We start from the raw sequence: 13,757 nt of genomic DNA on the forward strand, positions 1-13,757 counted from the left end.
CCAGGTTTGAGTCTGTGTGATATTTACCTAGACGTACTCTTCTATCAAGGTGGCCATAACTGATCTAATTTCACAAATCTGCTTTCACAGGGATGGTCTGTGTCAACTCTAAATTCTAATTCATAGTAAAGTGAGGAAGGCAATATACACTAGGAAGGGATAGGAGGTAGTTACTGGGCCCCATTCACAATGATATCATCTTCCCGGGAAGCACAACTGATAAACAAGGACAGACCCTCAATGGCCATGTCTTTACATCAATCTCAAACTAAGATCATTAGAATTTCCTTCCTGGGAATTTGGAATTTGGAACTCAAAGATACAAAGATGTTTGACTAGGAGGAAGAGTTGGACCTTCTGTCCCAAAGGACCCAGAGTTCTAGAGAGGCTTGTTTTAGCGCCTACTCATCTCCATCCTTTGGTGCCAGCCTCCTTGCCATCATTGCCTCATTGAGGTGTAGCTAGGTTTTTCTTACAACAGAAGACAGTCTCTCCCCTCTTACCTCAACTTCCTATTCTGTGGGTAAGGGGAACCGGTGATATTGAAGATGATTAATTGCTATGTTATGGGTTTGAATTGCATTTGGCTATAAAACAATCTTGTTTAGAAAAGTATATGGGGGAGAGGACCTCTTCCCACACACTCCTTGAGACAGATCCCAAATGGTCTGTGATCTTGTTTGCAAGAGATTCTGTTGGTCAAATGCCTAAAGATAAAGGTGGAATGGCCTTCAGATTGTATAAGCTTAGCTAGTATTGCTAAGCAACTGTTGCAAGCTCTGAAAATAAAATTTTGAGCCATCACTCCCCCCGCCCCAAAAAAATTGATTCTGCTCTTTTTAAAGCTTGGATGCCATCTTCGTTAGTGTCCTGTGGCTGCTGCAGCAAATTACCACAGACTGCATGGTTTCAAACAATAGAAAGTTATTCTCTGACAGTTCTGGTAGCCAGAATTCCAAAATCCGGATGTCAGCAGAGCTCCACTCCCTACAGAGGCTCCAGCAGAGTGGGGGCAGCCTGTTACTGGCTGCTCTTAGCTTCCTTGACGTAACAGCTATATGACTTCCACCTCTGCCTCTGTCTTCACATCATCTTCTCTTCTGTTTGTCTACTCTGTGTGTCTCATAGACACTTGTCATTGGATTTATGGCCCACCTGAATAACCTAAAATGCTTTCTTCATCTAAAGATCCTCAACTTAATTACAATGATACTTTGTTTTTTTAAAGTTGAGGTTTTTATTATTAATTCAGCTTTAGATGTAGTTAAAAATTAGTACAAGTGTGTGACACCCTTCAGATAAATTTATGCCAAAAAATTAAGCAGCCTGAAATGGAAAGCTATTTATTTTTTATAGTTATATCCTAGTTTATATTTAATTTATGCAATTCTCCAAAACCACTTTCTTCTTCTTCTTCTTTTTTTTTTAAATTTAAGTTCTGGGATACATGTGCAGAATGGGCAGGTTTGTTACATAGATATACGCGTGACATGGTGGTTTGCTGCACCCATCAACCTCTCATCTACATTAGGTATTTCTCCTAACGCTATCCCTCCACTAGCCCCCCAGCCCCCAACAGGCCCCAATGAGCGATGTTTCCCCCCTCCCCCGTGCACAATGACACTTTTTCTAAATAAGGAAATGTTTACAGCTTCTGCGAATTATGAAAATATCTTTTGGGTGACCACCATTCAACTCAATCAGTACACTACTCTTCCAATTATTATTTTTTTATTTTTCTTGAGTGCTAGTTTCTCTTATTTGCTACCAAAATAGCTTACGTAGCTTGGTGTCTCAGAGTTAGTGGCAGCAGTTATAAGTGGCTTGCACTATCTGTAATCTAAGGCTGACTTCAGAAGTTCTCCAATTTTAGTGTAATACGAATTACTTTGGAACTTGTTAAAAATGCAAGTTTCTGCTCTCATTGCCAGGGTTTTTCAACAAATTGGTCCAGGAATCTGCATTTTTAACACTTTCCAGATGTTCCTGGTGATAACAGGGAAATTATGAAAGCTCAGACCCATTAATGTCCCATTCAAATAAAAGCAACAGAAAAAGCAATAAAAAATAATTTGAAAACTTTAATAATGTCATTTATATAGTTATAAAACCACAAAATCTTTTAAATAAGGTACATTCAATTTCTCAGAGCATCTAATATTCAGATAATTTATATTTCATACGTTTTCCAACATTAAACAATTGACTAAATAATGCATTTTCTATAAAATGATATTACAGCTTATACAGATAAAATTATAAAAATACTCCACACAGAAAAAAATGGCAGTACCTATTAGAAAAATGCTACAAACTTTCCATTAAAAATATATATTTTATCTCTTTCATTTGTCATAGTAAACAGAATATAATTTTTTCTTTCTAAAATTAAGTCATACCATTTCTTTATGGGATGATAATATGTACAAATCTTATATCTGAATGAATATAAATAGCAATACTGTAATAGTGTTACAGATATATTAGTAACTTTTACAGAAAAAAATATGGCTTTCTAATAAAAGCCTCTAGCATAGCTGAAATCTCAAAGCTATTTAAGTTAGACACTCCCATATTTAGTAAGGCACAATGGAGTCTAGTTTTTTTTTTTTTTTTTAATTTCCAATTGAATTACTGCAAGCAGTAATAAGGGAAAATATAGTCAGTAGATAACGGACCAGATCTGACAGTTGGATTAACCATTTGGGGTTTATTGGAGGAGATGTTAGTTCTTTCTCCATATCATAGTTTCTTTTAGTACCTTGTGGCAAAATTAGTCATTGGTAATGAGAAAGATATCACTGAACGCCTCAAGTGCCTGAGAAACAGTTTACTCATCCATGGGATCTCGCCAATTGTGAGGAAACAGCTCAATGGCCATTTCCAGTTATAAGCAGCTTATTTTTACTGATTGGACCTGGTTACCTATCATTTCTAAAAATAACTTCTGATACAATTTGTACATTGTGAAGCTGTGAAGGAACCTGATGGTCTTCTTTAGACTCTGAGTGACGGTTTTGGGAAAGTGGTACGTCTTCGAGTGCTTTAGTGCGTGCATTAGGCCCTTCAAGGTGTCTTGGTCGCCATTTTTTATTCTCCACAAACTGAGCAGCTTCAGAATCTGGTCACTGGATTTGCATGCCTTTGTTGTTTTTTCAATGTCTTCTGCTCCCACTTTCTTTCCCGGTAAGCTTTCCATCAAGCTACGAAGCTGCTCAAAGGTGAGGTTAGCATGTCCAATGTGCCGCTGCACGCTGTTTTCACAGAGGTCAATATCTGCATAAAGCAAAAGCCCAAATAAGTGCTCACATCATTTATATTCATCCAATGCCATTATAAAAGAAGTGTGAGGCAAAAGGTTCTCGCAGAATTTCATAATCATATTTCAATGATAACCTTTTCTTAGGGAGTTAAGTGATACCATTTATTTCTAAGAACTGAGATAAATATTTTTTGTTATAATAAGATAATATGCTATATGTTTTTGACATCCAACAAAACTTTGGAAGAAGCCCCTAATTTTGAAAATTAACAGTAGAAAATAAGACACATCACTCTCAGTTTTCTAAGAAAAAGTTTGAGAAATTAAAACCATAACATTTCAGAAAAAAAGGAAGGTATTCAAATTAGCTACTTTGTAATATAAAGTTTCATTAGTAGGCACTAGTTGATAAGTTCATTGCTCTAACTAGCCTTTAAAGAATAAGAATAGCACCAGAGGACTACCTCCATAAGGAGGATATCTGAAAACCCAAAGACATGAGGTCAAGGAACTAAAGGAGACACACAGCCTAGAGAATATTTCAGTAATAAGCTACGTATAAACCTAAGAGGGAGGAACAAACATTTCTATTAATGACATGAGTCATTTAGTATCTGTGAGCCCTAAGGCAAATCGGTTCATCTTTCTGGGTTAAAATGTCCTCATTTATAAAATAGGGAATTTGGTTGCTTCCAATTCTAACGGTCTCTGATTTTCTCTTTTCTTTTGGCTTCAGGGCTAATTATAAATTCAAAGAATACTTTTGGTTTGCCCAAAACATAATAAAAGTTTACTCTTTGCATAAATAAAAGCGTTCAGCTCTCAAAGATGTTGGTCTCCTAAAATCTGTTGCCTCGGTTTCAGATACTTGAAGTTTTTTAGGGTGGTGCAAGACTATACAGTCATTTAACTACTGGTGAGGACCAGAATGAATTTCTCATTGACCCTGTCTGCATTATGAAAAGCCTCCTTCCTTTTTCTTCTAGCATGTCCTCCCAATGCTTATTGAAGTCAGAACTCTTTCCATCATGTGTTGTAAAGCTTACAGTCCACGCTGGATGAAACTCCTTTTCTTCAGATTCTTTCCCACTTCTCTCCCTATCTCTGTTTCTCTCTCACACCATTTCTAAAGGAGAATCTTTATATAAACTTATAAGATGTGAGAATATTTTGCTGTAACTAGCTTTTTCCTACAAGAGGCTCAAACACTTTTCAGACTTTATCTCATTCATTCTCATAACATATGCCATTAAAATAATTTTAATACAGGCCATATCATGAGGATTAATAAGAGAATATTTGTAAGCTATGAAAAGCCTACCTGGAGAGAATTACCAAGTAAATACAACAGAGCTTCTTGGTAGAGATGCAATGTAAGATACAAAGTGGTTATACAGCTTCTCCTTGGTGGTCTAGAGGGGCTGCTTACAGAAGAGTTAAGGGATCTGGAAGCGACTCCCTGAGATATAGTCCTGCCTTCAAATGCATTTCTCTTCTGTTAGAGTGTTCAACATACTTTACAAGGAAACTGGGGAGCAGGGGTGAGGACAAAACCTTGTATAACTGTTTTTGGGATCACATCTACATTATCAGTTGGTGGAAACTTTTTCAGTCCAACAGTGATTCCAACAGGGAAACAAGATCCACACAACCAAACAGGCATGCAATCTTGTTCCTGGTTTATGATAAATAGGTGTCTTTGATTTCTGATTGATCTTTTTATTTTAGATTATCATACCTTGGATGATCTTCTTGACTATATCTTGGTCTTTGTTTTGATGTTTCCATAACTTCAGTAGCTGGAAAGTCTGTTCCTGTGAGCTGTGTCGCCGTTTTATCCTCTCTACACTCTCTGCGTTTACTTTGGTGCCAGGCAAATTGTCTACCAAGACACTAAGCCAGTTAGGCGTAAACTTTGTAGGAACAGCAAACCTGAAGAATGCCTCCTCACACAGGGTAACATCTAAAGAAAGGTTAGAAAACCAAGAAGATTTACTCAACAATTGGATTTCTGAAAGTCTATTCAATACAAACAAAAACAAAAAACCAACACAATTAAATTTTCCAAGATAAAATATGCTAAAATGCAAAGTTTGAATAAAATCAAGCTTCTGTTGGCTGGTCTTAGTGGTAGAGACCAACTGAGCTTATGTGCCTTCTAATGTTCTTTTTTGGGCATTGTTTTCAAGAGAAAGATTAGTAAATGTCTAATTAGAATGAAATATTGCTGTAAATAAGTAACAGCCAAAAATTCTTACAATGAATACAAATATTAACATTCTGTTAAAGGTTTACCTACTACCCACGGGGAACTTCACAATTAATGTCAAAACAAATATTATCACTGACTTAAAGGAATTTGAACAGTAATTTGGAGTAGTATATTACTTTATGCCTGCATCTAGACACATAGTTTACCTTTGGAAACAAGGCAAGCGATAGATACAGATATATAAGTAGGCATTACATGGGAAAATAACCAAACATAAAACTATGTTATTTACATAGGCATTACAAAGGCCAGAGCATCTGGGTAGAGTAAGTATGTCCCAGAAAATGGGAGTAATGGGGGTTTGTTTTGGGATTCATCAGACCTGGCTTTGAATACTAGTTCTGCCATTCCACTACCTATATTCATCTGAAGCAACTTTCACAGTGTTTTTGTAAATATTAAAGCCTCCATAGCACAGTACCACATAGTAAGTGCACAATAAATGAAAAACAGTGAAATTAAAAATGAATTAAAGGGAATGTTAGAATTTGATCACTCCTTTTAATACCCCTTCCTTCATTTTTTTTTTTTAGATAAGAAAACAAAGGCTAAATAGCTTGTCTATGATTTCGATTACACAATGAAAAAATGTTGGAACTGGAATCTCATGAATATATACATATATATCAATTCACGTTCCTATGCTTTATAAACTTCTTTATAGTACAAAAACTTGTTTGGAGAGAGTCAAGCTGGTTTATACCATTACTTGATTAAACACAAAAAAGCAAATCATCTTTAGTGTGATGCGTCTTTCAGTGAAGGTCTGAGATTAGTCTAGTGGTGGGAGTGACAAGGTGAACACACACACTAGCCTGATGAATTGTCATCACTACCGTGGAATGCATTTGAATAACCTGAGCTTAATACTAGTGACCTGTACCCAATGAAGAGCTTAACACAACCAGAGTAGCTTGGAACTTCCATGCAACAGTTCCACTAATACCATAGGTAACAAAGCCAAGTACACATTTCTAATTTGTCATGGTTTGGTTTTGTTTTTGTTTTTGTTTTTTTTGAGATGAAGTCTCGCTCTGTTGCCCAGACTGGAATGCAGTGGTACAATCTCAGCTCACTGCAACCTCTGCCTCCCGGGTTCAAGCGATTCTCTTGCCTCAGCCCCAAGTAACTAGTACTACAGATGCCCACCACCACGCCCAGCTAATTTTTGTATTTTTAGTAGAGACTGGGTTTCACCATGTTAGTCAGGCTGGTCTTGAACTCCCGACCTCAAGTGATCTGCCCACTTTGGCACCCTAAAGTCTTGGGATTACACGCCTGGCCTAATTTGTCATCATTTTTATATCACTTTGCTTCTTAGTTGCCAATTTATACTTTAGCTAATAATACAAACATTCTTGAAAGTAATAACACATAACTTGAATTCTACAATTTGGATTCTCCTAATTCCATCTCAGTGGCAAACTTGACACTGCCCTTCGCCTATGGGTAAGATTTGATTTCAGTGTGAAAGGAGAGAAAGTCGAGCTTTGAGGTGTTATCTGTGAGAAGATGACTTTTTGAGAGATTCTGAGTTGTAGCTTTAGCAGTGATGCATCCAGAGTAGCCTTAGCTGGTTAAGATTCAAGAAAGGGAAAATGTGAGTTTGACCAAGAATGTGGCCGGAGGCCTTGTGTTCAACTCAGAGAGAGATGATACTACAAAATCGTACAAAGACGTATTTTGGAATGTAATTACCTATTCCACATTTTTGAGTTGATTCACTGTTTCCGGAACATATATTGTCGTGTGTTGCATTTCCTTTCTGAGTTAGCAGGAGACCAAAGACACTGCAATTTGTGTGTTTTCTACAGGGTGCTTTAGATGACGTCTCATTTGAGAAGAACCCATCTGGACATCTTTTGCAAACTGTATTTCGCTCTGGGGTTCCTATGGAAAATACCAAGCAATTTAGTACCTTCTCCTCAAATCCTTTCCCAGCAGATGCCCTCTTCACACAGTTTTGGAAAGACTTTTCACTTGGTTTTTACTGCTACTATTATGTTGCACAAAACTCTAGCATTTTCATTTTTCACTTCATTAGACAGAACAAAACTTCCATCATCATCCCCTTTGGCAGTTTCTTCTCCTTGTAATACAAATGAAAGTCAGTTTTCTCATTACCTACAAAACGCTCATGAAATGTGGAGGAAAGGAAAGAAGGGTAGGGTGTTCATTCGTCCAGCCTCCGCCGAGTGGCAGTAAGGCCTTGTTGTCAGCCATATTCTTCATACAATTATTCCTAGAAAATCATCAAGATAACTGCTGTGTGTCTGCTGTAATATCATTCTTTGAAATTAGTACCCATTGAATGCTGCATCATTAAACTCCAATCAGTTTCTACTGAAGTTCTTTCTTTCCTGAATCCTAATTGTGAAGCAACTCTTAAGTATGCTAACCTTGAGAAGTAAAAATTTACAACATTATAATAAACTTTCGAAGGTGGCAATAAAGTTGGCCGCTGACTCAAAAGCGTAAGCCTGCAGTTAAGCTACATAGTAAACGGAAGATGATATACTATTTGCTTAAACTGTTTAAAAGAGCAGAGTCATTAAAACTTCAGGAAGGGTGACTGCAAGGGCATTTTACTTCATGATGGAAAGATATTTGATAAATTTGAAGAAATCATTGGCAGAAAAACTTGAACCAGTCAACAACTAAAGACGCTATTAAAAATAAATACCTTCAAACACTTGACTCTATTATGCATGGCTAGATCAAACATTCCAGTGTATCTGAATATGAAAATATCCCCATCTAGTGTAAGCTAGTTGAACAGATTTAGACTTCAATATTCAAATGTAGATTTTACAGGCCAATTCTGGCTTATGCAAGATGACAAATATGAAAGAGAAAAATCAAAGCTGCAGAAAGTTATTAAACTTCTTTTATAAAAAATGTCAGCTTCCTACCTCATTGTATCTTTTACCAAAACCAGAAAATAAAGGGGCAAAATGGATTGGTTCTAGTTTCATCTCCTGTCTCTTAGTCCTTTCTATCTGATTCATTGACCTGTAAAAATGACAAAGGGCTGGCAGAAAAAAAGACAGGAGGGGAAAGCACAGCCTAAAACCTTCACATATTAAATGTTATTTCCAGCGTTGCACTGACATTATCTTAGGAACCACCTTACAAAGCAAAGAGGGTTTTTTGTTTGTGTGTTTTTTAGTACTTTCCTACTACATCCTACTCCTTAAGTGGGATCCAGCTCTACACCAAATTCTACAATATCATAAGCAGAGGTATTTGGGCAGGGATTCAATGGTGTTCTTTCATTGTTAATTTACTGGAAATAAGTGACTTGGACACCTGAACCCAGGTCTCCCTTTGTTGACTGCCGTATGTTCTGCATGAAGAAGAATCTTTTTGGGGGGTAAGGCGGGGGCGGCAGCGGGGACAGAGTCTCGTCTCTGTCACCCAGGCTGGAGTGCAATAGTGGGATCTCAGCTCACTACAACCTCTGCCTCCAGGGTTCAAGTGATTCTCCTGTCTCCACCTCCTGAGTAGCTAGGGTTACAGGCATGCACCACCACACCCGGCTAATTTTTGTATTTTTAGTAGAGACACGGTTTCATCATGTTGGCCAGGCTGGTCTTGAACTCCTGACCTCAGGTGATCCGCCCGCCTTGACCTCTCAAACTCTTGAGATTACAGGTGTGAGCCACCATGCTGGGCCTAAGAATCTTGTCATTCTTCAGATACATATCTGTGGCTTGGGTCTTCTCATGCATCCTAATGAGAAGTTCATATGTGTCAGGTATTTCTTTTAGTTAAGTTAGCTTTTAAAGTTATTTAACAAAAGGAATCTAAGAATGACAGAACTAATGTTTCATAATATATTCAGAAGCTTTATCTAATGACCTTCCTGAACATGACTTCCCTCTTTATAACTGATGGTACTTTTTATGAAAAATATCTATCCATCTAAGTAATGATTTTACCTTATTACTGTCGGTGGAAATATAAAAATTATAACCTGCCAGGCAAAATGTGAAATTATAATAATGGAGAAATTTGGCTTTACAGTTGAGAATTCACCATGCTTGCTATAAGTAATTCCACAGGAATTAACAGAATGAATGAAGTAAATAAAATATGGAGAGGAGACAATCTGATTTCAAAACAGCAACAGCAACAACAAAACGGTTATTAAATACTTTTTAGAGTAACACCACATAGTCTTTCCTTCTCTTTGGGCTGGAAACCTCTTATTTCCCAAGAGGAACCACTGTGTGGGTTTTTAGGAGGGAGAGGTAAATAAATCTCACTGTGCTGCCAGTGTACACAGAGTGAAATGTGTACTTTTGTTCTGAGTCTTCTGGCTGCCTGCTTGCTTCATTCTACAAACAGATTTTCATACTTATTTAAGAAAGATCCTTGTGATTTCCATTATTTTTCAAAACTTTCTAGTTTCCAAGCTGCATAGCCCACGTTTAAGTTTTCTACATATACAACTTACTGAATGAATTACATGGGTTTGCTTTTATCTGATGGGATTCCACACCCCACACCCCGACACACACACAATTTAGCTTAGCTTTTGAATCTCAAAGTACCATCCAATAGAAAGTAGGAAATATCACCAATTCCTCCCTCAAATACTCATACTAAGAGGAATTTTAAGGGACTCTGATGCAATTTGCATCTTCTGTGATTAATTTTATAAGATTCACTATTTGAGAAACAATATATTTTGATTTTTGAATGTTTCATTTGTATGCCTTTAAACCTAAAGTATTGGTCATCTAATAATTTAGATTTTGTATATCATAAGTTTTGAGAGTTAAAATCGTTACAGATACTTTAGCATTGATGACCCTGTTCTCAACCAGGAGCGATTTTGCCACCTGAGGACATTTGACAATGTCTGAAGACATTTTTGGTTGTCACACGGTGGGGGAAGGACTGCTATTGGTATCTAGTGGCTAGAGTCCAGGGATGCTGCTAAAATTCTACAATGCACAGGACAGCTGCCCACAAAAAGGAGTCCAGCCCAGGAAAACAGATATTTCTTAAAATGTCAGTAGGGCTGAAGTTGAGAAACACTGATTCAAACTGAGTCATCAGAATCTATACTGATTACTTCTTCCATCTAAGTAAGTGGATACTCTTAATTTTCTCAAGCTATGAAAAGTTATAGAGTGCACTGAAGCTTCACAAATGTGGCAGAAAAAAATGTGGGTTACTGGTTTAAAAGATTCAATACACATGAGCCCTAACCTATGCTGTTCAAAATGCAAAAGAGAAAGCACTTTGTTTATAGACAAGTGCTTGCTCTTGGCTTGACAATCTGTTTTGTCTAAGATAAAGAACAAGCTCATTGAAGAGATGCTGCTATAATCTTATTCTCCCAGACACTCAGCTCCCATGCTAAAGGAAGAACTAGCCTTGTTTTTAATAATGAAATCCAATTCCCCTCACCATTCTTATTTTTTACATAATTAATTATAACTGCTTATTGTTAGCACTCCAGAGTCTCATTAATATCAGCATAATTACTCTCTTGGTATAAATTAACATTTCTGATGTTTGTGAAAAAGCACTGCAGTTTGAAGGTGTCCATGCCAAAGTGAAACAGAGGTATAGATCAACTATCAACAGTGCAACTTGAGTTTGTTTCTTAAAAAAAAAAAAAAAAAAACCCATCATGCATCTCATGAGAGAATAATTTGCTGCATTTGAGATTTGTCACTAAATTGCCCTGTAGTGGCAAAGTATTCCCTGACCAATGGTCCTTTCGAAGCACTCCAGACACGTAGTACCTACCTGGCAGGTTTCATAACCTTTGCAATTTGCTATCCTATAATGTCATCAGAAGAAAAGTGTTCTCCTAAACTGTCACAATTATCTGACTTTGCATGATCCTAATTAATTTTGCTGCACGTTGACACGTACCAGCTTGCACCACTCCAAATCCAGGAGGGCAGCTCCTATGTTTCAAGCAGAACTCTATCTCAAGGTAGCGCCCTTCCTTGCATTCGCACACGCGGTTGTGGGTGCGATTGCACTCCTGCTTGACGTACTGCAGCTCCTTGCACACAGGGCTGCAGTATAGACACTCGTCACTGGTGTGCCAGCTGTCTGTGTAGTAGTGGTCAGGGCAAGGGGCGCACACGGTCTTCCACTTCGCTGTGCAGTGTTGTTTTAGGTAGGTACCAGGAGGACATTTGTCACACAACAGCTGATGAGAGGTTTCTTCGTCATAATGAAGGTACTTTGGAGGAAATGTTTCCTGGGTGGTCCACTTAATGGAGATGTCCAGAAACTGGAAGGAGAAAAGAACACAGTGGCATCTTAGCATGAAAATAGGATTGTTCTTATGTGCAACAGTATCATTTGACTCAAAGTCCTGTATTACCTTAAGCCTAATGAGATTTGCCACAAAGTAAGCTTAGAAGCCATAATTTTTGCCTCCAGGAGCTTAATCTCAAAGACCAGGAATGCAGATAGCAGTGAACATATTAAGTAAAATCCAGGCTCAAAGACGACTGGAGTAGAAAGCCCATCAAAATAGAACTGTAACACTTAGATGCACTGCTGAATTACCATGTGACCTGAAACACACTTTGTTGTCTTGGGTTTCAGGATTATCTCTAGGTGAGTGAGTTGGATTAACTGGTAGTTCTCAGAACAGCTACACAAATCACCTGTTAAAAATGTAGATTCCTGGGATTCATATCCTTAAGTATTCTTATTCCACCGACGTGGTATTGGGCCCAGGGATTTAAAACACCTGCAGCGCTTCTGACACCTGGGGTGCATACTAAATAATTATCTTTTCATTTATTCATTTGACAAATAATTAACTGAGCCCTTAGTATGTGCTAGACTTTGTTCTGGGCACTTGGGATACAACTCTGAATAAAACAGCAAGAAATTCTGCCCTTATGGAGTTAATCCAATTAGAGGAGTAAAAATAATACATTATAATAAACTATGCAAGTATTGTTCTTTTAAAAAAGGAGAGAGAGCAGGTAAAGAAGCCTGGAAATGTGGAAGGGAAAATAGGGAGATTAACATTTCTAAGCAGGGTGCTCATATTGGGGACTAAAGGATACCTCTTTCAGTTTTCCTATTCTGAGACTTTTTGATTCCAAGAAAATACTGAAGAGTTGGTGATATGTGAAGGTATATGATTACAACAATCATTCCTATCACTCATTCACACAACAGATATAGGTTGAATGCCTACTGGGTGTCAAGCACCAGGAATATGCTGGTGAGTCAGACATGACCCTTGTTGCCATAAGCTTGCAGTTCACCGACAAGATTCCTCGAATGTAAGGTTGGTATTTTCTCTAAACATCATATTGACCAGCAGTCTTGACTCTCACAGGTGAATGACATCTAAAAACAATATTAAGTAAATTAAACCACCACATCTCTTCAGGTGTACTGGGATAAATTTCAGGGAGCAGGCAGGGTTCAGAAGTTTCCATACATAATGTCAGGAAGAGGCCTGTGCAGTAGGGGAAAGAGGATTTCATGGGCAAGAGTGCCACTTGGAAGGAGAGTTTCAACTGGGTATTCTATCTTGTATTTTAGATCCCCAAAGGTCTTCCAGGGAGCACTGAAGTAGTTCTTCACACTAATTACAGGAATCACACGCTCAGAAGAAACTGTGTTATTTGTGTGTAGGGGGTGGTTTGTTTGTTTTTGGTACAGGGATCAACACTGACTATTTTCAGGCTTTGGGGAGGTGGTAAACCAAACAATAATTTTTTCCAAACTCTCTTTGCAGAATTCAGGAAATCTCACAGGAACCCCCTGACCTGGAAAAGGCATGCCAAGCTAGGGAAACAGCACAACCTTTTGAGTTAGGGGTGGCAAAGATAAAGAATGGCCTTTTTCATAAGCATTTGAACATTTTAACTGAAGTAACTTCATTCACTTCTTACGGGAACATGGCAAGTGTTTGGGCTGATTTGACCTAATATGAGTTGATAAACCAGAAGAGAAGAATGAAACATCTCATCCAGTCATTGACCTCTTTACAGAGACAATTTTCAAAGACAGTGAGTGCTATAATGTAAGAAACTCCCAACCAACAATAAGGAAAATTCACTGCAAGCTCAGAGCTGCTTCAGTGGTCTTTTCAGGACATTCCCTTGACCTGAGAGTTTCTAGTGAAAGCATCTTCTTGAATTTTCCTGGGGCTTTTAATTGTCTTAGGTGGAGTGGGTTGACACTAGATTACAGAAATGGACCAGTAGTGAGTGGCAG

The 13,757-nt window shown here is 37.8% G+C and overlaps 2 protein-coding genes across 1 annotated transcript in view; one reads left to right on the plus strand and one right to left on the minus strand.

Annotated features, from left to right (window-relative positions):
- COLEC10 (collectin subfamily member 10) overlaps positions 1 to 13,757 on the plus strand; it is a 507,785-nt gene that overhangs the window by 309,150 nt on the left and 184,878 nt on the right.
- The window catches only part of TNFRSF11B (TNF receptor superfamily member 11b), a 28,798-nt gene continuing 17,102 nt past the window's right edge, over positions 2,062 to 13,757 (minus strand). The window contains exons 2-5 of the mRNA XM_055287109.2: positions 11,430 to 11,799; positions 7,233 to 7,424; positions 5,001 to 5,225; positions 2,062 to 3,276 (exon numbers count right to left, since the gene is read on the minus strand). Coding sequence (XP_055143084.1) covers positions 2,888 to 3,276; positions 5,001 to 5,225; positions 7,233 to 7,424; positions 11,430 to 11,799 — 1,176 coding nt within the window. The 3' untranslated portion in view covers positions 2,062 to 2,887. The remainder of the gene's footprint in view (positions 3,277 to 5,000; positions 5,226 to 7,232; positions 7,425 to 11,429; positions 11,800 to 13,757) is intronic.

This window comes from Symphalangus syndactylus, chromosome 7 (genome assembly GCF_028878055.3).
Source record: "Symphalangus syndactylus isolate Jambi chromosome 7, NHGRI_mSymSyn1-v2.1_pri, whole genome shotgun sequence".
NCBI classification, from domain to species: Eukaryota; Metazoa; Chordata; class Mammalia; order Primates; family Hylobatidae; genus Symphalangus; species Symphalangus syndactylus.